The sequence below is a fragment of the Lissotriton helveticus genome, chromosome 2_1 (assembly GCF_964261635.1).
Source record: "Lissotriton helveticus chromosome 2_1, aLisHel1.1, whole genome shotgun sequence".
Lineage (NCBI taxonomy): Eukaryota > Metazoa > Chordata > Amphibia > Caudata > Salamandridae > Lissotriton > Lissotriton helveticus.
Genome location: NC_136059.1, coordinates 187,559,515 through 187,584,420, shown reverse-complemented (window position 1 = coordinate 187,584,420; position 24,906 = coordinate 187,559,515). Strand labels below are relative to the sequence as shown.

General features: G+C 44.7%; 1 protein-coding gene across 1 annotated transcript in view; it reads right to left on the bottom strand.

The window, feature by feature from the left end:
- Nucleotides 1-24,906, bottom strand: part of LOC144817842 (E3 ubiquitin-protein ligase TRIM39-like) — a 158,966-nt gene that overhangs the window by 13,436 nt on the left and 120,624 nt on the right. Inside the window, exon 5 of the mRNA XM_078674701.1 lies at nucleotides 19,826-19,878. Within this exon, the coding sequence (XP_078530827.1) occupies nucleotides 19,826-19,878 (53 nt within the window). The remainder of the gene's footprint in view (nucleotides 1-19,825; nucleotides 19,879-24,906) is intronic.

Sequence of the window (24,906 nt, the reverse complement as noted above, 5' to 3'; positions counted from 1 at the left end):
GCATTTAACATTGCCTTATCAACTCACATAGCAAGTCAGTAGCAAATTCAAGAGTTTCATGAGTACCGTAAAGAAGGCAATGGTTACTGCAAACAGACAAGAGATTCACCTACAAGGCACATGCTTTTTTACTTCATGAGGGAGTACTGATCCACTCTTCACCAATCGACTTACGGTATCTCTGCGACAGTCATTATGATATAACCTGTGACTGGCACCATCCCTGTTGGCTCCAACCAGGCTATCCTAGTTGGTGCTAAATTCAGACAGACAGAAGTCATGCAGGCAGAAGGCAATAGGAAGAATGATGTCAGCAACAGGCATCAAAGGGTGTCAAGACAATGAGCCTTATAGAAAAGGACTCAGTGTTCGTCAAAGGCAGTCATCCAAGCAGGAAGTTTAGAATATATTTTGACCCTCAGTCTGTGGCTATGATGACTGCAAAAAGGCACTGACAACTATCATAGGAGATTACATCATTAACCAGCCTTAACTGTAATGTGCCAGTCATCAAGAATTTCGAGACAAAGGCAAACACGCTTTAAGTCAACTCCAGACGTGTTTGTTACCAATGCGAATGATCAAAGTGTGAGCATAGGATGAATAAAAGACACGGAGAAAGCTCCTAATGTGGACATCATTCCCTGACCAAGTCAATGAGATGACCAGTGAAACAGCTCGGAAAATGGTCAAACGCAACCTGCGAAAGGGGTCCTAGTACCACTAAAGACCACCCCTTTACTGCCTCACGCAGACTGTGTGCTCTGACCCCTAGCACAAAGATGCCTATCTGGGACACAGTTGACTTGTTTATTTTGCTTTTGTTTGCCCGATTGGCAAGGGATGTAATAATTGTAGTGGCAGCGCTGTTTATTGTTCAAGAAGGGCTGTGGAGAACCTCTGTTTTGTTCAGCAAATACCTGCAGCTCATAAGCCCAATAAAAGGAAACACTGAACTGGGGCATGTGGTCCCGACCAAAAAAGACCGTATTGCTCCATTGTGCAACCCCTGCCAGTGTCAATATGTAAATGAATGAATGGGTGTCTTATAATGCGCATAACTTAACCCCAAGGGGCATCAAGACGCAAACCCTGCACAAAACAATAAAATGAGTCAGTCCGGGCTTTATTACCAATCATGCCTTTGTACAAGTGCTTTGTTGACAAAACCTCGATTGGGGCAATTTAGTGTTAGGGGTCCATTAGGATGGCGGGCAGGCTTTGCCCGCCCGCCACCCTATCGGAAAACGGGACGGCCCGCCTTAAGGGCGGGGGTCCCGGGGGTGCCATTAGGATGTGCCCGCCACAGTGGCAGGCACATCCTGTATTCTCAACATTGTGGCGGGCGGTGCTCTCTGCACCGCCTGCCACAATGCTGACAATACATCACAGCATTTTCATTTCCAAAGCGGCAGGCACCGCGCGGTGCCTGCCGCTTTGGAAATGAAAATGAAGGGGGGTACCACAGGTACCCCCCGTGTGCACCCCCCCACTCACCTTCACTCTGGGGGCCCACAGGGGGCCCCCAGAGTGAAGACCGCCTGCCTTTCCATGGCGGCATTGCACTCTTGCCATTGTAATATGGCTGGCAGTGTCTCATAGACACCGCCACCATATTCAACATTTTCCGCCCCGGCCGCAAGGCGACCGAGGCGGAAAAGTGGCGGGCGGTGTTTTCTTCCGCCGTGGTCCCCCCCGCCATACTAATATGGCGGGGGGAATTCAGGGAAGGATGTCGGGCGGATTGCCCCCGCCAGGCTGGCGGTGGCTACCGCCAGCCTGGCGGGGGCAATCCGCCCGACAGCCTATGGGCCCCTTAGTGTTTAAAAAGTCACGACCGGCTTACTGAATACAAGTAGTGCAAAGAATGTGCCATACTCCGACTATATTGATAACAATATGTGGAGTTTTGCTCTCTTCACATTTGTTGTCAGATTTCATGAGAGTTACTAGTGAGAAACGAAGCAAAAACCACAACAATTATTTACATCAACAGTGCAAAAAGATAAGGGCGTTTCAACTGCACACAGCACATGGTTCTCTACTGCTCTCGTCTCAAACAAGTGCCTGCGCAGGAAGGAGGTCCCATTCAAAACTAGACTCAGGGCTTTAAATGGGATGAGAAAACTGGGGGGTCTCTAAAATGGGAGTGGCCAATGCAATTAAGGGCGTGGCTTTAAAAAACAAAGCTAAACATCTGTGCTTAGCATAGTGTGCCGCCCGACTTATATTTTGCTGTTTCTGTAACCGCTCAGCCCTCCACAGGGCTTGGTCGCCCCACTTACTGCTGCCGCTCCTGCCTGCCTTTGCCGCCTCCTGCCTGCAGATTCCTTCGCTCACTGCCCGCCGCTCCTGGGAATTTCCCGCTGCCCGCTGATTCTTGGAATTTCCCGCCGCTGCCTCCCTGCGGCCCCGCCCCCCTGTGATTCCATTCGCCGCCCCGCTCCCGCCACCCAGCTGCTCCTCCCTCCCGGCTCCTTACTTATGATGCCCCCAGAGCGACCGCGCAGCGGACGCGCGCAGCGGGAGCGCCGATTGAGCGCCGAAGGTGCGCCAAAGGTAAGCCCGGAAGGTGCACCAAAGGTAAGCCCGTCTGCCCCCGTCCGCGCCTGGCCCGCGCCCAGCGCCAGGACCCCTGGCCCTCCCCGCCGAGGCAAGACGACCCGACTGACCTACGACGCCGCCACTCTCAACGCACTCAATGCCGGCCGGACCCACGCCTGCTGCCGAGCCACCCCGAGACGCATCCATGGACCCTTCACCTGCTGCACCTGCAAGTTCACCTGCCTCCGAACCTGCCCCACACCCGCCAAGACAAACACCAGCAGCAACCACCTCAAGTGCATCCTGATCAACACCCGCTCCGTCCACAGACATGCCGTGGAACTCTGGAACGTCCTCGACGCTACATCACCGGACGTCGCCTTCCTCACGGAAACCTGGATGAACGCCTCCTCTGCACCCGACATCGCCATCGCCATCCCGGACGGGTACAAGATCATCAGGAGGGACCGCATCAACCAGACCGGAGGTGGCATCGCCATCGTCCACAGGAACACCATCCGCATCACGACCGACGCCAACGACTCCTTCGCCGCAGCCGAACATCTCCACTTCCAGATTCACACCGACCCTAAGACGACCCTCAGAGGCACCCTCGTCTACAGACCCCCGGGACCACGCACACAATTCTGCGAAGACATCACAGACTTCATCAGCCCGCACGCCCTCCCCTCCACTGACTACATCCTCCTCGGGGACCTCAACTTCCACCTGGAGAACAACAAGGACCGCAACACCACCGCCCTGCTGGAAAACCTCACCAACCTCGGACTCAAGCAACTGGTCAACACCCCCACCCACTACGCCGGCCACACGCTTGATCCCGTCTTCTCTTCCAGCAAGTACATCACCTTCAGCCACGCCACCGGACTCCACTGGACTGACCACAGCTGCGTCCACTTCAGCTTCAAAAGATCCACGACCCACCACCACCCGCAACAGGTACCTCACAGGTATTGGAGCAAGATCAGCGCAGACCAGCTCACCACCTCCCTCAGCCAGAGCCCACCCGCCAACACAACGGACCCCAACGAAGCAGCCCGCAACTTCACACAGTGGCTGACCGCCTGCGCCGACGACCTCGCGCCACTAAAGAACCCTCCCAGCAGACCCAAAAGCAAGAAGGCATCCTGGTTCACCGACGACCTCAAGGACTCCAAGAAGACCTGCCGCACCCTCGAGAAAGCCTGGCTCCTCGACCGGACCACCGACAACATGACCGCCCTCAAACACCCTACCCGCAAGCACCACCAGCTCATCCGCACCACCAAGAAGAAATCCCTGAAGGAACGACTGGACAACAATGCCCACGACAGCAAAGAGCTCTTCACTATCGTCAAGGAGCTCTCCAACCCCAGCACCGGCACCAACGACATCACTCCGTCACAAGACCTCTGCGACTCCCTCGCCTCGTTCTTCTACCGCAAGATCGCCGACATCCACAACAGCTTCGGCGCCCCACCCACGCACCCAACCGTCGAACCAACACCCCCCACCGCCACCCTTCGCACCTGGACCACGGTGACCACCGAAGACACAGCCCGCACGATGAACACCATCCACTCCGGATCACCGACCGACCCCTGCCCACACCACGTCTTCAACAAGGCCGACTCCACCATCGCACCCCAACTCCGGAACATCATCAACGCCTCCTTCAACACCGCCACCTTCCCGGAGAGCTGGAAGCACGCCGAGATCAGCGCCCTCCTGAAGAAACCTACAGCGGACCCCACCGATCTCAAAAACTTCCGCCACATCTCGCTCCTCCCTTTTCCTGCTAAAGTCATCGAGAAGATCGTCAACAGACAGCTGACCGCCTTCCTCGAGACGAACGGATCCCTTCGCAGTCCGGCTTCAGAGCCAACCACAGCACCAAGACCGCCCTCATCGCAGCCACCGACGACATCCGGACCCTGCTTGACAAGGGGGAAACAGTGGCCCTCATCCTCCTGGACCTCTCCGCTGCGTTTGACACGGTCTGCCACCGCACCCTAGTCCAGCGCCTCAGCAACATCGGTATCCAAGAGAAGGCACTGGAGTGGATCATCTCGTTCCTCGCCAGAAGAACACAAAGAGTCCGCCTCCCCCCGTTTCGCGCCGAGGCCACCGAAGTCATCGGCGGCGTCCCGCAAGGATCTTCACTAAGCCCCACCCTCTTCAACATCTACATGAAACCTCTCGCAGCCATCGCACGCCAGCACAACCTCAACATCATCTCTTACGCCGACGACACCCAGCTGATCCTCTCCCTCACCAGAGACCCAGACACCGCCAGAACCTGCCTACACGAAGGGATGAAAGACGTCGCCGAGTGGATGAAGGACAGCCGCCTGAAACTGAACTCGGACAAGACGGAAGTCCTCATCCTGGGATCTTCGCCCTCCGCCTGGGACGACTCCTGGTGGCCCCCAGCCCTGGGCACCGCACCCAAGCCAACCGACCACGCACGCAACCTGGGCTTCATCCTGGACCCCTCCATCTCGATGACCAGACAAGTCAACGCCGTCTCCTCATCGTGCTTCAACACCCTGCGTATGCTTCGCAAGATCTTCCGCTGGATCCCGACCGAGACCAGGAAGACTGTCACCCAGGCACTCGTCACCAGCCGACTGGACTACGGAAACGCCCTCTACGCCGGAACCACAGCCAAGCTACAGAAAAGACTCCAGCGCATCCAGAACGCCTCCGCCCGACTCATCCTGGATGTCCCCCGACGCAGCCACATCTCCAGCCACCTGAGGAACCTGCACTGGCTCCCCGTCGACAAGAGGATCACGTTCCGGCTCCTCACCCACGCACACAAGTCTCTCCACGGCCTGGGCCCCAAGTACCTCAACGACCGCCTGACCTTCTACACGCCCACCCGCCAGCTACGGTCCACCAGCCTCGCCCTCGCAGCCGTACCACGCATCCGAAGAGCCACCGCCGGAGGAAGATCCTTCTCTTACCTGGCTGCCAAGACTTGGAACTCCCTCCCCATCCACCTTCGGCTGACCCAGGACCATCTCGCCTTCAGGAAACAACTCAAGACCTGGCTGTTCGAGCAGTAGCATACCCCTCCCCCCAAGCGCCTTGAGACCCTCCCGGGTGAGTAGTGCGCTATACAAATGGCATGATTGATTGATTGATTGATTAACATCAGACCCACAACAAGTCAGGACTATTGGCTTTGTCAGTGGTTGTTAGTTGCATAAGACAAATAAGCAGCAACTATGGCTTGTTGTATTTAATATTGAAAACGCTTCCACTTAAAGCCCTGGTGACACCACAACAATGTTGCTGTTCCGGAGTTCTCAAAAAGAGAAGGGAAATCCGGAGAGAAAATGACTTTCTTTGCAGGGTTTCCCTTCCACTACAACACGCACTTGGCATGACGTCATGCCGTAACTTCTCTACTATTGAGAAGTGAGCAGTGTGAGCACGCGCACATCGATGTGCCTGCTGTCACTGCAGTCCGGGAAAAAAAGGGACCGCCTGTGCCAGGGCACAAAATAGAGCCCGATAGAGACCCATTTCGAGTCTCCCTTCAAAAAACTGCCGGTGCTCAGACCTGGCCCACCTAAAGTCCTGACTAGACTATCGGGGTAGATTATTAAAATGCAGTTTGGGAATACTGTTTTTTTAAATGAGTGACCTGATGCCCCTGAAAAAGTATAAACCATACAGAATAGACCGCGTACTTGGTAGGAACGGCCCTTCACCCACCCTCTCCCCAGCTTTCTCTCCGGCCACTATTTTCCATGCGTCAGAGGTAAAATATTGAAAATCTGTCCCCCAGCAACCACATACCTTTTCTGAAGAGCTGTTAATTTGCATGGGACAAAAATAAGTTTCTACTCTCTCTTTTTAACGTTTTAACACATAGGGCTGGATTCTAGCACCGCAGTGAGAGAGCTTTTAGGGAGCTGCAGCCACCATGGCTCTCACTCAGGCCAAGATAGAGTCAGGGCGTTGCCATGGTACTGGTTGTCCAGCCTCCTTCCGCCACAGCAGGAAACATCAGACCGTGTTAGGCTCAGGGACGTAGCTTCCACTGGTGCAGCAGGTGCAGTGGCACTGGGGCCTAGAGGCCTGAGGGGTCTCTCTGCTGTATATTGTGGCTCAAACAGATGCAGGGGGCCTATTCCTATCCTTGCACAGGGCCCATGCAAGGAACCCGCAGTCAGGGCTGCTTTAGCAAACCACTGCAAATGAGAAATCTGCACTGCAGCTGAGCAAAAAGGGAAAAGGAAACAAACATGCACATCAGTGATACACAAATTTATAGGAATGAAATGCGGCGTGCTAAACAAAATGAATGAAATACGAATTGCACCGCACAAAGCGATAATATATTGTGATAGGAATAGAGTTGGGTGCTTCGAGTCCAGCGGTTTTAATCTCAAACTAGAGTGTGATGACTTGCACTCGAGGGTGGCTCTTATAAAAGAGGGCTGGACTTTAACTGGAAATCCCCATGCAGACACAACGCGCTACTCGGTGGGTACGTCTACTGCATTACACGATTCTTGGGACAAAATACGTTTTCTGTTTAATGGCACGCCCTTGCTGCTCACACCCATTCTTTTTAAACAGGACCCAAGATGTACTAAGAAAGGGGAGAAAAGCAAACAAAAAGACGCACTCCAGGTCTTAAGTTTAAAACTGAGCGAGGCACCACTTCAAGAACACCGCGCATAGTTTTTACTTTTTATTCTACTTTAACACTGAGCGCAGTGCCCTTGAAGTGGGCGATGTTGCTCAGTGTTAAAGTTAAATAAAATTAAGAAACCGAGCACGGTGTCCTGGAAGCGACGCCGCGCTCTGTTTTAAAGTAAAAAACAAAACATAAACAGAGCGCAGTGTCCCTAGAGAGGGCCCCGTGCTCACTATGAAAGTTTAAAAAAAAATAATAATAAACAGAGCACGGTGTCCCAGAAGTGGATGCCGTGCTCTACATGAAAGTTAATTATAAATAAATAAATGAACTGAGCGCGGTGTCCCTAAAGCGGGCGCCACTCTCAAGATGCAAATACAAAAAAATAACATCCGCCATTGTTCCCATATGTGCCCATAAACAAAATAGTGCTGACCCCTAGATAAAGCCGACCGTGTACAGAGCCAAGTAAAAGGTCCAGTCGTCATGGGTGGTAACAAATGGCGACAAGGCGGTAACAAGGAAGCACTAACAAGCCTCATAATGAATCAGAAGCCAGTATTTACCAAGCACAATGACACTAGCCAATGAAAAGTATGGGCGAGGCTTACTCAGCATACTCGACTACTGCATGCCTCGCAGAGCAAGCAGCGCATGCGCGCTGCTGTTAGGCTCGACCTAAAAATGGATGCTATAAAAAGAAGAGTCGATTTACTGTTTGTAGCACCCAGTTTTCAGAAGTGTTTGCCAGCACCTGCTCCCCAGAGTCACCAGGCTGCTGGTCAGTTGATTCCAGATGTAAAACAAGACCCTCGTGTAATTCGATGGTGGCGAAAGCACACACTCAAACAGCCAATAGAAAAATGGTGAGACAAAAATACTCCAGCAGTTTGAGCCAAGAAGTGAAATATACTCTGCACAACAAAAGAAATGATTCACAGTGTCTCAAAACTATTGCTGAAGGTTCCAGAGCAAAATAAGGTAATGATTGAAGGAGGCTGAAGGCCAGCTCCTTATCTAAAGTATAGAATACAAAATGCAGGAACCATGCACATAACCTAAAAAGCTGTTGCCCCAATACATTATCAATAGTAATCAATGGTGTTGGGTTTGCTGAATCAAGCACATAAGTCACGGAACTCTCCAAAAGTTGCACACTTTTCATATTTTATTTTTATACAATGCATCTCTATCTCAAGTGGGATTAGATATTTTTTACAGGGACCATATTACACAGGATCAAAAGGCTGGGTCCTTACAGCAGATAAGCAACAGAGAAAAGACTAGGAAACAAGTAAGCCCATGATGCCCATGCAAGTTCTCTGTCCATCGGTCCCGGAAAACTGAGAAGAACCCAAGATGCACCACGACCCAGAGCATCAGTCGCTGATAAAAGCCTCTTGCATTCGTTCATCTCTATAACAACATGCCCATCTGCATCTTCCCAGCGTACAGAAACTTGAATTGCTACTAATTCCTATACTGTTTTTTTCCAGAGCTTCAATGCTCCCCACCTTATACAATTATCTTTAAATATATAGTCACACATATAATCTGTGGAATCAGAGTCTTAAGGACATTAGAGCTGGTTGGTAGAGCAACATTTGCCAAAAAATTGACAAATTTCCTAGTCACTCACATCTAGCAACCCCAGCACAGTTACAGGTCAAGGGGGAATTCTTGATATAGATGCTGGAAAAATGCAGTCTGAGATGTTCTATTCAGGTGGTCCTCTGACACCACGCCCGCTGGCTTGTTTTCCAGTTCAAATCCCCTGTGTAGACTTAGTGATCCCAGAAAGGAAAAAACGCAAAAACATCACTAATGCAATAAAAGTATGCTCGCCGCAAAGAAGGGACATTTTTGTTTTTTAGCTTCCAAATACAACCTTCGTTTTAAGGGGTCTGTTTTTTAAACACTAAAAAAAATGCCAATTGGTCTGCCGTGCTGCCAAACCACAGCGGACAAGTCATCACTCGTTATTCCACCAAAGCACACAGAAAGGGGCTTCAGTCAGTCTGCTACTACTATTGGTCTGTTGAAGTGCCATTAAAACCCCACACAAAAGCATGCATGCAGTGAGTGAATTGGTCAGCCCTCTTCAGGTATTGGCTAGTTGGGCCCCTCTCTTGTCTTGGTTCAGCCCACAGGAGAGGCATTTGTCAATTACACTGCCAATCATGTTGAATGATGGCATTTGGGCAGTGCACAGTAGTCTAGTTTTTGACTAGACAGCTGGAGTATGAGAATGCATCAAAAGCACTGAACTTTTTACTGATACTTTGTTGTGGCAAAGCTGGAAAGGAAATATTCTGCAAGCAGGAGGAAGTTATGTGTAATTATGTGTGGCATGCGTCTTTGCAACATGTGTAAGTAACAGTGTTGCATTGCCAAACTGTTTCATGTCTTACTTTTCATTATTTCCTTTGAACAAGTTTGCCCGATTATTTTTTGCATAAATATGCCTTTCATATAAACTTAACTTTTATCAGGCAAATGTTATAAACAGCGGGGTAGCATGTTGTAAATAAAATTAATGGGCACACAGTGGGTTATTAATAATAGCTATTGTTTGTTAAACCACAACATACCATACTGTTGCTGTTTCTAAGCACTTTAAATACATTTTGTTACAGACTGTGACTTTTTAAAATTTTGGTCTCAAAGTCTTCTAATTGTTCATGATGTGCTTATTAAAAAGCCACATTTGGGAGTTTCTTGACGAGTGAATAACCTTGGGAATTATCAGTTAACCACTGTGTCTAAAATGTTCTAGGCAAGGCCAGACATATTGGCTTTGCCAATGATTGTTTTTGGAATACTCCTGAGCAGGGTCTATTTTTCACTTTTCCTTTGGGAGGCTAATTTGTGGTGCTCCTGGGAACAAGTGCTCCCTCCCTGGCCTTCTACCCTGACCTCCTGGTTGATGCTGCCTTTTTTGGTTCAGAGGAAGTGACGAAGGCCAACAATGGAGCAGGTTTCAGACAATAGCCCCCACGGTGCGCAGGGGGAGGGGTCGAGCTCCAGGGGTACTGTGCACGGGCGGCAGGCCCCTGGATTGAGAGCCCCAGACTGGGTCCAGGGCGTTGGGCCCCCTTTCATGTACTTTGCAGGGGGCCTCTCAAGTTTAGTTACGCCACTGTTTTCAGAAGTATGGGTCATGGGTGTGGCATAACAATAGCCCCCACAGCCCCCATGGAGCGGGGGTCTGAGCTCCAGGGTGCCCCGTCCAGCCCCGTGCACGAGCCACAGGCCCGAGGTCTGAGTCCTCCTGTCTAGGTCCAGAGTATGGGGACCACCTCCAAGATCTTCGCAAGTGGCCCCCTCAAGTTTGGTTACGTCACTACTTTCAGAAGTAGGCTTCATGGTGGGAAACAAAGGGGCATATTACCAACAACTAGCGATAATTTTTGTCTCTAACTTGTTTAGAGACAAAAATTATCGCCGCAAATCGGCGATTTTTATCGCAGATAAACCTTGCTATTAGCAAGGTTTATCGCAAATGCGATAAAAAACGGACGCAATGCATGAATATCGCTGAAAAGTCAGCGATATTCATGCATTATCGAGCAAATGCTCTTAGCCATGTTATCCCCTCCCATTGGATAACATGTCTAAGAACTGCTCAGGGCAGGTGTTAGCTTTTGGAGATATTCACGCTTAGCGCGAATATCTCCAAAAGTTGGTAATAGGAGATAGCGATGTTAGCGACTGTTTCCAGTCGCTAACATCTTGGCACGCCCACTTTGCATGTCATTAGTGATAAATATCACTGACATGCAAAGTGGGGCCCATGATGGTCGCTATCTCCTATTAGCTGTCGCTAACTGGTGTTAGCGACAGCTTGGTAATAGGGAGATAATTTTATCTCCGCTTTCTTGGCTTTTAAAGCCAAAAAAGCGGAGATAAAACCCCTTGATAATATGCCCCAAAGTTCGCAATATTGTTCATGTTAGAACAGGCAGCCACAACAGATTCCTGTCAGTACAAATGCTGTGGGTATTCCTCACAAACGCTTTAGATGTCTCTTCCCACTTTGAGAGCACACAGAAGATATTCCTGCATGAAGGTGGAGAAGGGAACACCCCATGTTAATGGGGTGGGGGAAAGGTTTCTCCACAGTTAAAATAAAGAAAAGTTACTTTTGTAAATTTATATTTCCACTGAGTCAGATAGACTGTCTGCCTTGTGGGCAATCTGCATAGGTAACAATGGTGCATTAGGAATACTTTTGAAATGCGAGTCCTTAATAGATCAAAAGATTCTAATATGTTAATAAATTAAATACTTCACAGAATGTTAATGAGTCTGAGAAAAGTTAGAAACATCCTCTAAACAAAAGAGGAAACCCATGAGGAGTACATTTTCTACTTAAAAAAAATATTATTTGAAATCATTACGTTTCCTTTTTGCATTTGTTGTTTATGTTTTAATTAGCTAAATTGCGCTTTTGATTTAGTATTTAATTTCAGTGGTCAATGATGCTTGCTGCTCATTATTATTTCATACGTTTTATAGCTCATTTTTTTCTATATATTGCTTGTTATGTTCAGAGATAAACTGTTATTACATGTTTCAATTAAATGATCATCGGCTACTGTCATATAATGAATAAATGTTTCAAATATTTATACTGAAGAATTTCTCTACCCAATTTATTTAATGTTCTTCATTATTATTTTGTGGCAAAATAAACTATGCAGAAATGTTCTGCCCTTCTCAGTCTTCCAAATTAAAGCGGTAAAGCGAAAAAAATCTTCAGGGCATGATGTTTCTCTAAGCTGTACGCATTTCTTAGAAGTCGTTAATTTTGTGATTTGTAATACCTTAACATATTACATGGTTTCTATTCTTAAAGAGTTTCAATCTTCTGGTTGAAATCCGGTTGCCCAGTTACAAATAGAAAATAGAAATACCAGGTAAAACCGACAGGCTCCAATAACCAGATCTCAATCAATCAATCAGTCAGGATTTATAAAGCTCAACAAATCACCCGTGAGGTTCTCAAGGTGCTGGAGTTGCTAGCTGCTTTGTGGTGATCTGTTAATTCGAACAGCCAGGTCTTGAGTTTTTTCCTGAATTGCTGGAGCAATGGGGCGGTGCTGAGGTGCAGGGGACGGTTGTTCCAGGCTTTGGCCGCTAAGTGTGAGAAGGAGCTGTTGACTCAGCAGATCTGGGGGGTGGCTGCGAGGAAGAGGGAGGCGGCTCGTAGGTGCCTGGTCGGTTTTTGGAAGGTCATGCATTTGTTGATGAATGCTGGTCCTTCATAATGTAGTGCTTTGTTTGCATGGGTCAGCATCTTGAACTGGCATCTCTTCTGGATTGGGAGCCAGCGTAGCTTCTTGAGGTGAGGTGTAGGTGGGTGGGTGCATCTGGGTAGGTCGAGGATGAGTCTGGCCACAGAGTTCTGTATTGTCTGTAATCACTTTCGGAGGCGTACATGATTACAGTGTGATCCAAGACAGAACTGGAGGAAGTTGGATTATTTTTCAGAGCAGTTAAGATGCTGTTCAAGAACCCACCTTCTAGATGCAGGATCCAATGTAATCCTTTCACTATTAGCAGGGCCGGACTGGGAACCAAAACCGGCCCTGGCAAAGTGCTCGGCCGCCCCACCCCCCCGGGGGAGGTTGAGGGTGTGACGGAGCTGTTTGCCAAGGCCGGTTTTCAGACGATTTTGTTACAGGGCGAATTTTTAAGCTAAGCTGCAAAAATGGCCCTGTAACAAAAACGGACCCCAGGGGCCCAAAACCGGCCCCACCCTTGTGGCGCACTGGGGGATTGCCCGGTGCCCGCAACGGCTAGTCCCGCCCTCACTACTAGCCTCCAAAAGTCAAGAGGTGTGTGGGAAACACTACAAGACCCACCCCTAGCAGTATTCTCACAGTAAATGTGTTAGTTACAATTTCACAGGGTCTTTTGCAATTTTATGTTTTGAAAGGTCAGTCATCTCCACTGATGTATGTACAGTGACCCTCCATTCTGGAAGTCATTACTTAAGGACATCTTTGTTCCTGCAAGTGCAACATGCTGCATGTCTTGCTGTATGCTGCAAGACATGCAGCACATAGCAGTCAAGAGGTTCGTACTTAAAAAGCCCCCTCACAGGAACAACAGAATGGGCTGATATTAGCTTTACTGTAACCTGGGCCTATCATCAGCGATCCTTCATCTATACATGCCAAGCTGAGGGGTATAAACATATATTATCCCAACCATTTCTTCCTACTTCAGCACTTGCTTCTCAGGTTTTGGTCAATATTGTCACACATAACTGTGCTGTCCCTACTGAAAGAGAAGCATCAGTGAGCTGTTCAGTCTGTGGCGAGTCTACAAGATTCATCAGTGACTGCTACACTCATATCTTTTATTGTGAATGTCCCTGCACAACTATTACAAATTGGCAAATCAACAGGCTCATACACTTCTTGAGGAGAGGTAATTTGTGTTTAACAATCTCGAAGTCATTAATATTGTTTTAAAAAATATAAAAGTTATTAATATCGTTTGCAAAACTATAGTTGTTAAAAATATCGTGTTTTAGTTAGTTATGTATTTTAAATGTATGTGTTCTTTTTTTGTCTAAGGATTGCATTTGTTTTTTAATATATGTGTTACATTTTTAGAAGTTATTATTTTTATTTTATGTCAATTTTGCATTTTAGTGCCGTAGCAGGTTGTGGGTTTATGGGGAATAGTGTGGGAAGTAATTTAATTATAATAAATGTATTAATAATTTTTAGGAGTTATTTATTTTATTTTAATTACATTTTGCATTTTAGTTCTGTAGTGGGTTGTGGGTTTATAGGGGAACAGGGTGGGAAGTAATTTAATTATAATTAATTAATTAATATTTTTTATGAATTAATATTCATGTATTTAATATTTCATATTGTTAATTGTGGAAATTAATTTATTATTAATTATGTATTGATTGGCTGTTTATTATTATTATTTAATTGGTAATTATGTTAATTGTGTCACTTTTTTAGGAGCGGGTTGTGGGTTTATAGGGGAGAAGGTGGGAAGTAATTTAATTATAATTAATTAATTATTTTTTATTAATTAAATATTTATATATTTATAATTGTATAATGTTAATTATGGGAATTAATGTATTATTAATTATTTATTAACTGGTTGCTAATTATTATTCATTAATTGTTAATTATTTTAATTGTGTTATTTTTTAGAAGCAGATTGTGGGTTTACAGGGGAGTAGGGTGGGAAGTAATTTAGTTAATGAATTGAATAATATTTTGTATTAATTGATATACATGCATTTAATATTTTATATTGTCAATTGTGGTGATTCATTTATTATTCATTATTTATTAGTTGGTTATTAACTATTATTAATTAATTGGTAATTATGTTAATGGTGTCTTTTTTTAGGATTGTGTTGTGGGTTGATAGGGGAGTAGGGTGGAACACAATTACATTTTAATAAATGTTTTAATATTTAAAATATAATATTAATGTAATGTTATTTTATAGTGTTAATTATGTTAATTTATTATTAATTGTTTTTATTGTGCTTGTTAATTAATATTGATTAATTAATTGTGTTAATTGTGTCATGTTTTATGAAATTGGTGGTGTCATTTATAGGGGAATATGGTGGTAGGTAATTAACTATTTATTAATTAATGTTAAGTTGTAAATGTTAGGAAGAAAAACTATTAAAAATAATGATTTCTTGTTAGTTGTTATTAATTTATTAATGTAAAATTAGTTATGGAACTTGTGTAAATATCTTTAGGTGTGTGTTTTGGTGTTTATTGGGGTAGAGGGTGGAATGTAATTTAGTTAAAAAATTTTTATCATTAGTTGATCATTAATATTCATTTATTAATTGATAAATATTTTTAGTAGTTTTGTTTTTATTTTGTTTGTGGATTTTGGATTCAATAGCTGTAATGTTTGGTTGTATCCCCTCCGCTAGCCAACACTTTCCCTACTGTTGCACTTATTGGAGTGGGAATAGTAATTTATTCCCCTCCGTTATCCAACACTTTCCCTATTGCTAGCCAACACTGTCTAGCCTACTGTTGTATTCGGTGGAGTGGGAATAGTAATGTTTGCCCTTCGCTATTCCAACACTTTCCCTACTAGTGCACTCCCTGGAGTGGGAATAGTAATTTTATCCCCTACGATATCCAACACTTTCTCTACTGTTGCACTCATTGTAGTGGGAATAGTAAATTATTTTCCGCCGCTATCCAACACTTTCCCTACTGTTGCTCTCGCTGGAGTGGGAATAGTAATTGTTATTTCTACGCTATCCAACATTTTCTCTACTGTTGCACTTGCTGGAGTGGGAATAGTAAATTATTCCCCTTCGCTACCCTACACTTTCCCTACTGTTGCACTCCCTGGAGTGGGAATAGTAAATTTTACGCCTACGCTATATGACACTTTCCCTACTGGCTCGACTGGGAATAGTAATTTTTTCCCCTTCGCTATCCAACACTTTCCCTACTGTTGCACTCATTGGAGTGGGAATAGTAAATTATTGCCCTCCGCTATCCAACACTTTCCCTAATGTTGCATTCATTGGAGTGGGAATAGTAAATGATTCCCCTCCGCAATCCAACACTTTCCCTACTGTTGCTCTCGCAAGAGTGGGAATAGTAATTTTTACCCATCTGTTATCCAACACTTTCCCTACTGTTGCACTCGCTGGAGTGGTAATAGTAAATTATTCCCCTCCGATATCCAACACTTTCCCGACTGTTGCACTTGCTGGAGTGGGGATAGTAATTTATTCACCTCCGATATCCAACACTTTCCCTACTGTTTGTACTCAATGTAGTGTCAAATGTAGTTTTAAAAAATAATAAATATTTTAATTTATAATATATACATATATATATATAAATATATTTTAAATGTTATGTTACAGGTGTATGCATATATGTATTTACAAATTTTTATATATTTCTAACATTTTATAATTAATTAAAATAATTGTTTCTTAATTATTATTAAGTATATATATATATGTTTTATATTTTAAATATGCATGTTTAATTTATTTTTACATTACATTTATTACTTATAAATAACACTTTTTAATTTTCAAAATATGTTTTTAAGTTATATGTATTATTTAATTTATTTTACATAATTTTTTGTACATTTAAAAAAAATCTATATTTTGTACCTCAATATTTTTAACAACAGTATTTTTTTTAGATAGTTTAGTACTTACCATTATGAAGATAGGATGTCGATATTTTGGGAACACGATATTTTGTCACTCGATATTTTGTCAGTGATCCGTTCTGGAGTTCCTAAATAGTTGATTGTCCACAGGCAGGGTCAGTTTTCAGCATTCATTTACCACTGACCTCATTCTTAGGGGCTCATAACGATCGCCCGCCACCATATCGGTGATTGGGTCCGACCGCCATGCTTGCGGCGGTCCCGCATATACAATTATGATGGGACCACCACCGCTGCGGTCGGATTCCGCACTTTTAACATTGCGGCGATGGCTGCTGACAGCAGCACCGCTTCAATGTTAAAAAGAGCATGTAGAGCATTTCACTGCACTACATGGCAGGCACTACACTGTGCCTGCCACTTGGTGCAGTGAAATGTAGGGGGGTACGATGGGTACCCCCTCAGTGCACCCATACCTTCCCCCAACACTAGGGGGGCCTGCAATGGGGCCCCTGAACACATTCTCCGCTAGCCTTTCAATGGTGGTTCAACCGCCATGGAAAGGCGGGCTTCCGCCGGTATCATAATTGTTAATTGTGCCGGCGGAGCATTCTAGGCTGCGCCGCCATTGTGAGCATGCTGACCGTGACTATTGCTACCAGCGGAAAAGCGGCGGATGGACTTTCCGTCCGCCGCGATACCCACCGCCATCATAATGTGGCACGGGTAAATCCCATGACGATGGCGGAACGATCGCCACCGCCAGCCCGGCAGTGACTATTTTTCCGCAATCGTAATGAGCCCCTTAGACAAGCACAAAAAAATTGTTTATGACTTATCTTCTTAAGCACCAAGAATTTCAACCAAAATCCCTAACTGTTTTGAAGTAGGTCTTCTTTTTATTGTGAATGGGGGAATAGCAGTGATACACCTGAAGGCGGGACTGCAATCTGTCAGGTTCATCCCTTTGAATATGTTGTCTCCATTCGCCTGTCACTAGGTCTCTGCCGGTATAAACAACAGTGCCTGTGGTTTCCAAGATTGGGTGGCGCATTCTGCAAGAGCTGCCTGTAGATAGGTCACTGAAAGTGTCTCAGCAGCGTCTGCCATCAACAGACGGTCATAATTCATGGGGAGGGGGCCCTGACTGAATTTTACCAACTCTGATATCTTAATTTACATACAAACTCAGGTGATAATGTGTTCCTTAGATAGAGACGGGGGAGTTCAAGATTTTGGGATACAATTGGATTTGATCCTCGAATGATGAGTCCACCCAGATAGCTTGGGGTGGGAGGTGATGGAGATCTGGTCTTCCCTATCAAAGATCAGGGCCATGTCAAGGGTCCTTAGATGTGCAGTGTCAGAGTACCTTGAATGTATGGGCATTTAATTGAAGAAAGCATATCTTTGGAGCAAGCGTATCAGGGAAATCGGTTCAAAAATTAAAGTAACCAATTACAATCAAGTAATTCACCTGTGCTATTAGTAATACTATTTGTTCTGCAACAGAATCATTAAAGATGCTAGAGGACTGGACGGCCTGTATAGAAGCGAAAAAGGGGAAACTCTGATAGCACTGAACAGTGGCAAGAGTTTGCTGGGAAAAATGTGCTGAATAACCTTCCCTTAGAATATGTCTATTTAAGCTAGTAACAGACCAGTAGTGTGATTGATCAGAAATGCTTTGTACTCAGTAAAGATGGAGGAGACACCTGCAGGCCATGCGGGCTGGCGTTGGCGATCCGCCCTACATCCTAATGGACCCCCAAGTGTCTGCTCCTTAGTAGCAGAACTATTCAGAAATAATCCTTTTGCAGATTATAACTGTTGGACCTGGCCCTCTCTGCAGGGTCACCCCAAACTTTTTGCATTCACTTCCTTCATTTGCAGAACCTGTTTTGGTTTGCAATAGGACTTTGTGCACTTTACCACTGCTAACCAGTGCTAAAGTGTTTGTGCTCTTACCTTTAAATATAATAAAATTGGACTGCACCTATTTGGCACATTTAATGTACTTGTAAGTCCATAGGAGATGGCAGTACAAGTACTCAGAGCCTATAGACTGCATGCGTAGTGGTTCTGCAGCATTCATCACCATCATCATCTCAATTTTGGTTCTAAGAACCACAAAAAGCAAATAAGAACAAATAAAATAATTACAAAAACACACAATCAATTACAAAACTCTGTTTGTTGTGATACAGTTGAATAGACTTGTGTAAATTCGAATTCAGATTACATCCTTTAGCACAAATAATTTATCGATCCAATAGAGTATCCCCAATAAAATGTCTACATACTTAAAGAAGTTGTCAGAAAAGCAAAAACCTCAAAAAAACCATAAGGTAGCACCAAATGGGTCCGTTATGCTATCCGGCAAACTGAGATACAACCCGGAGGAGGAGACTCTAATTCTTTGGTGATAACCAGCATATTGAAGTGCGTAGTGCAGATTGTGAAGCAACACAGTGGATAAAAAAGATTAACAATTCATAAAAGATTTTAGAATAAAAGCTGTGTTTAAAACACCTAAGAACAATATCTATGAGAAAATACCTATAGCTCAATTAATAAATAAATAGTACGATGAATTAAGTTTTAAAAAGATAACATTCTACTGTGTGTGAAATTCCTTCAGGAAAGTATTGTGTTGTTAATTTCCCCACAGCTACCAATTGTAGTCAATCCCCTGGGTTGAGACAAGTCTAGCCTTACACATTAAAAGACCTCCAAGCCTCACTTAGTGCTTCACAATGGGTGTTCTAACATCAACAGCACGGATGCACTTTGAACCGTTATAGCCAGGCTGCCTGGAGGTATCTTGCAACGGCAAATAACACCAGCCTAGAAGTGTCAGATCTTAGTAGCCTGTTGGCAACCAAGTAGCTCCTAGCACCCAAAGATCTTCACAAGAGTAGTAGCCATTTTCTCCTATGGACATCGTACGCTGGACAGGAGAACAAAAAGTGGATATATCTTCTCTAGGCCCCTTGCACTCTGAACATCCTGTGCTCTTATGATTAGCATTTGGCCATTTAGAACAGAAGGTCATAATGGGTAGGGATTAGTATCTAAATTGTAAGAACAATTTCCTAGCCAAAGCGGGAGTGAGCTCGTCAATCGTATCCTCATAGCTGGGGGACAACTCAAACTCCAGAAAATCCAGGGCCAGTGTACCTCTACTGCTACCTATGACTTCTTGATGTAGCATCTGCCTACAGACCGATTTAATTGACATTTTGGAACCAGGAGTGAGGGTCACGAGTGCGGCCCAAAAACTTCCCAGACCCAGCTTCCTAAGCAAAGACCTAATATGCAAGAGCCAAGGTATCCTCTGGATGCCGGGAAGGGCTACTATGTCTTTAAGGGAGTCCAGAGCAGTTGACATGAAGTTGACTTGAAAAAGAGCAAAAGAACAAATGATGAACAAAGATGTAGAAGAAACACCATTACCTTTGTAATACTTCCTCTTCTCTTCGGGTTTGCGAAACTTTACATCCTCACATCTAGAGAAACACATATAAGATTTGTTAACATACAGATAACTACTAATACTAAATATTAACAAGGGACTGTTCACCTAGGGGAACTGTGTCCTCAAACACAGTAATTTGTCATATGTAAACGGCGGTAACAATTTTGTTTCTATATTGAATAAATGCATATCATTGATGAGAACGTGAGATTGGTGGTGGACTGAACTGAACACTGAATGATTACTTCGGCTGATGGTGAAAGTATGGCTCTGGTCACCATGCGTTTTCCTGTGTGTACTATTTCCTTTTTGGTTTAATTTGAACCAATATATGGAATAAATGTTTTGGATTAGCAAAACCATTCCTTAAATAAACTTTCACAAACCCAGTTTATAGACTGAAATGCTTAGGTGAGATGAGTATCAAAAGTGTTTGTGTAAATCTTTGTAAAGTTCTATATCTGAAGTTTTGGTTGACTTAACAGTGATGTCATGGGATTGCACGCCAGGGTCTTCAGTCCGCTTCACCCCCATGAGCAGCTATCCTGCACATTGGTAGGAATCCATGGGTAAGGTTCTCAGAGGAGGACTGCTGACGATCAAACTGTGCTACTTTGAATGATACAGAACGGTGACTTCTCCAGGGGTGGCTCCTCCATTTGTGCGAAGGAGTGTCACACCACAAGCCCCAGAGCTGAAAAATAAAATGGTATTAAAGTTTATTTATTATCATTTTATTTTGTCAGCAACCCGTCCCGAACTGAGGCCCACATTAGGATACGCCCGCCATACCATCGGAAAGAGGGACCGCCCGCCTTAAGGGCGGGGGTCCCGATGTGTGCATTAGGATGCGCCCGCCACAGTGGTGTGCGCATCCCTCATTTTTAACATTGTGGCGGGCGGTGCTCACTGCACCGCCCACCACAATGTTAAAAATGTATGCATGCATTTGCATACACGAAGCGGCAGGCACCGGGCGGAAAGGCATCAGATTGGGCCCATCATATTATGGCTGGCGGTGTCTATTAGACACCGCCACCATATTAATCCTTTTCCGCCCCGGCCGCAAGGCGACCGGGGCGGAAAAGCGGCGGACGGTCTTTCAGTCAGCCACGGTCCCCCCCGCCATACTAATATGGCGGGGGAATTCAGGTGCGGATGTCGGGCTGGCTGTTTGGCTGGCCATCTTGGGACGGCCAGGCAGACATGAGCATTTTAAAGTTCTCTAACCCCGCAGTCTTAGACAGCTGGGTTAGAGAAATCGCAGGCCTCCAGGGCTCTTAGGAGCGCTGGGGGAGGCCACTCTATCCAATCCTGGCACTGCTTTTATGCTGGCAAAGCAGCACCAGGATTGGGCAGTGTAGTTTCCTGCATCAGGAGCTTCCTGAAAGACACCTGAGGAAGGCTGTTCTTGGATATTCAAGTGGCTTTATTACATCTGTTGTTCAATTTATTTTCCTTTCTTTTATACCATTGAAAACTTGTCTGCCTCCACTTATTCAGAATATAATCTTCTCGTCACTGACTAGATCTATTAAAGGTCACGATCTAAAGCCCATGGGATTAGTTTTGAAAGCCAAACTATTGCCAATCCTTGCATATACGGAATGGAGATTATGTTGGGCGATGATGCTCATTTGTTAGAAAAACTTATGATAAGAGCCGATAAAAAAATCTTTAGGCTCCCCAAGCCGGCTTCTCCGGCGCAAATCCAGCTAGAATTTTGTTACAACTTGCGAGCAGCAGCAGAAAACAATCTGGGAAATCTTGTCTGGATCGACATTAACTTGCAAAGGGGTAACTGCTAACAAGACATTTTTAGAAAACAGTATTACGATGCTTGATCTGGGTTACCTTTGGAATTCCAACATCTCTGGGCAATTATTTAAGAAGCTTGTAAATAAATCTACAAAACTGCAAAGTTGGATGGCAGACAAAGAAACTCTGTCAAAACGTTGCCACGGGTGGCTGGTGTTGAAATCGTATTCCACTCCAAGAGAATCAGCCCTGCTAGCTGCCCTCTACCACCGGAAGATCAAACAGTTGTTTTTAGCCCTAAGATTTGGAGAAATACCCATGCTAGACCTTATGCCAAAATAGAGGATGTTCGGTCAAAGTGAAGACCAGTCCTGCCATCTATGACACTAGGGGCCTGAATCTCTGCTTCACATTGTCTGTGTTTGTCCTGCTTTGATGGTTCAACGAAGATTTCTATTAAGGCGGGAGATCCTTGAACGGGGAATAAGGTCCTGCAGGCATGCACTGGTGGAGTCCATGGACCCAAACAGCACCATGCTGAACATTAGACTGACTCAGTTATTGATCTGTTTTAAAAAAAATGATTAGCTAATAGGATATGCTATGTGTAATCTGGAGGGGGTCCCGGAATGTAATTCTAAATTGTAATAATTCGGAAACCTCTAATGTTAACCTAGCACACTATGAAGGACGGGCTGCTAGGGAATGAAACTAGTAGTTTCCTATCCCGTTAGACTCAGATAACTACTTTATTTATTTCTGTATTTTTATTGAAGTGTATTCTTGCGTAATTGCTTTTAATAGTGGGTCTCACAGTCCTTCTGGCACCATATTCATACTTCCCTTAGTCCCGCTTATAGGCGTTTTAAATACATATAATAATTTACTTAAGGGATATTTTAGTTATCTGTGTTGAAAGCTTGCTTTTTTAGACATCAGGGTAACAATCGATTCCTGTTTAGTCAATTTTTATCTAACATAGATTAGTGTTCGGTATCCCGACTAAAATCTCTAGGAAGGAAAGTTGAAGAAAGCAAAGGGTATGTAGCGTGAAGAGTCGAGGTTGTACTAGTTGTATGACATACCCGCTTTTTATCTATTTTACTTTTTATTTGTTATGCATTTTTTAACTGTGTGATTCTGTTTATGGTTCTAATTAACTAATAAACTAATATTAAACTAAAAAAACACTAATCTGCACTGCTTGCCTTTGAATAACATTTGTAACAGTAGAGTTTACTAAATATCAACGCAAAAGACCACAAGCACTGCCCCACTCTCTATGTCATGCCGTCCTAAATCAATCTCCTGTTTTTTTCATTACTTACTTCAGTAATTAATTCTCTAGGCATTAAGGACAAATACTTACTAATGTTGCCACCCCAACCTCCATTCCTTGGCCTTGTAAATTTATCCCTTCTCTGACCAAACACTGCTTTCTGCTCGCCACTCTTTCCTTGTAGGAATTTTACTCTCATAATATATATCCGTTAGACTTAGATCTCCTTTCTTTTGTTCTATATGGAATATGCTACTTACCAGTATGCATCTGTTCTTGGCATAGAGGGCTGCAGAGTGGTACATTTATGAATAGATCGCCATCTGGTGTTGGGCTCGGATGATTGCACTTTGTTTTTCTTCTGGAGAAGTCTTTGTCGTCATAGGTGACTCCTCCTCTCGGTGTTAGTGCGCATGGGCATCGGCTCCATCCTTAGATTGTTTTGCCATAGTAGGGTTAGATGGAGTAGTGTAGTGTAGTACACAAAGATATGCCCATGTAAATGTATCTAAATAAGATAATGTTGGGACAGACACAGGTTTCCGGGGAGGCAGGGAGGGCATGTACCACTCTGCAGCCCTCTATGCCAAGAACAGATGCATACTGGTAAGTAGCATATTCCGTTCGAGGCATATGGGCTGCAGATGGTACATTTATGAATAGATTGTACAGCAGTTACCTCCCTAGCGGTGGTCACCAGTGTCTGTCGCAACTGTCTGAAATAGAGTTTTTAATACAGCTTGGCCCACTCTGGCTTGTTGTGCAGCCTGTACATCAACACAGTAGTGCTTTGTGAATGTATGTGGTGTAGACCAAGTTGCTGCTCTACATATGTCATCTAGGGGAATGTTCCCTAAGAATGCCATAGATGCTCCTAGTTTTCTTGTGGAATGAGCTCTAGGAGGAACAGTTAATGTTCTCTTTGCTTTAATGTAACATATTTGTATGCATCTTACAATCCATCTTGCGATGCCTGCTTTAGAGATAGGATTGCCCTTATGTGTTGGGGAAAATGCTACAAATAGTTGTTTAGTTTTCCTGAAACCTTGTGTTCTTTCTATGTAGTATGAAATGGCTCTTTTAACATCTAGTGTATGTAGAGCCCTTTCTGCCACCGTCTGTGGCTTTGGAAAGAAGACTGGTAATTCCACTGGCTGATTGATGTGGAATGCTGAAATTACTTTAGGTAAGAACCTTGGGTTTGTTCTAAGAACCACTTTATTCTGGTGTATCTGTAGGAATGGTTCTTGTATTGTTAATGCCTGTAACTCGCTTACTCTTCTGAGTGAGGTAATGGCTATAAGGAATGCCACCTTCCATGTAAGGAATTGTATTTCGCACCTATGCATAGGTTCGAAGGGTGGCCCCATTAGTCTGGTGAGTACTACGTTGAGGTTCCAGACTGGGGTAGGTGGTAATCTTGGTGGAATGACTCTTTTAAGACCTTCCATGAATGCTTTTATCGCTGGTACTCTGAACAGTGATATGCGCTGCCTGTTTTGTAGGTATGCTGCTATAGCTGCTAGATGTACTCTGATAGATGTGTACGCTAGATTACATTGCTGTAAGTGTAACAAGTAGCAAATAATCTCCCTTGTTGATACGTCTAGAGGGTTGATATTGTTATTAGTGCAGTGTATAGCAAACCTCTTCCACTTAGCTGCATAGCATGCTCTGGTGGTTGGACGTCTCGCTTGTTTAATTATTTCCATGCAATTTGGGGGGAGATCTAAGTACCCAAATTCTAGGATTTCAGGAGCCAGATCGCTAAGTTCAATTGAGTTGGATCTGGGTGCATTATCTCTCCATGGTTCTGTGTAAGGTGCATGGGTAGAATTCGTAGCTTTTGATGTGGCACTTGTGAGAGTTGCAGGAGCGTGGTGAACCACGGCTGTCTTGCCCACGTGGGTGCTACTAGTATCATTGTCATTGAATGTTGTTGCAGTTTCCTGACCACTAATGGGATTAGTGGGAGAGGGGGAAAAGCGTATGCAAATTTGTTGGACCAATTTATCCATAACG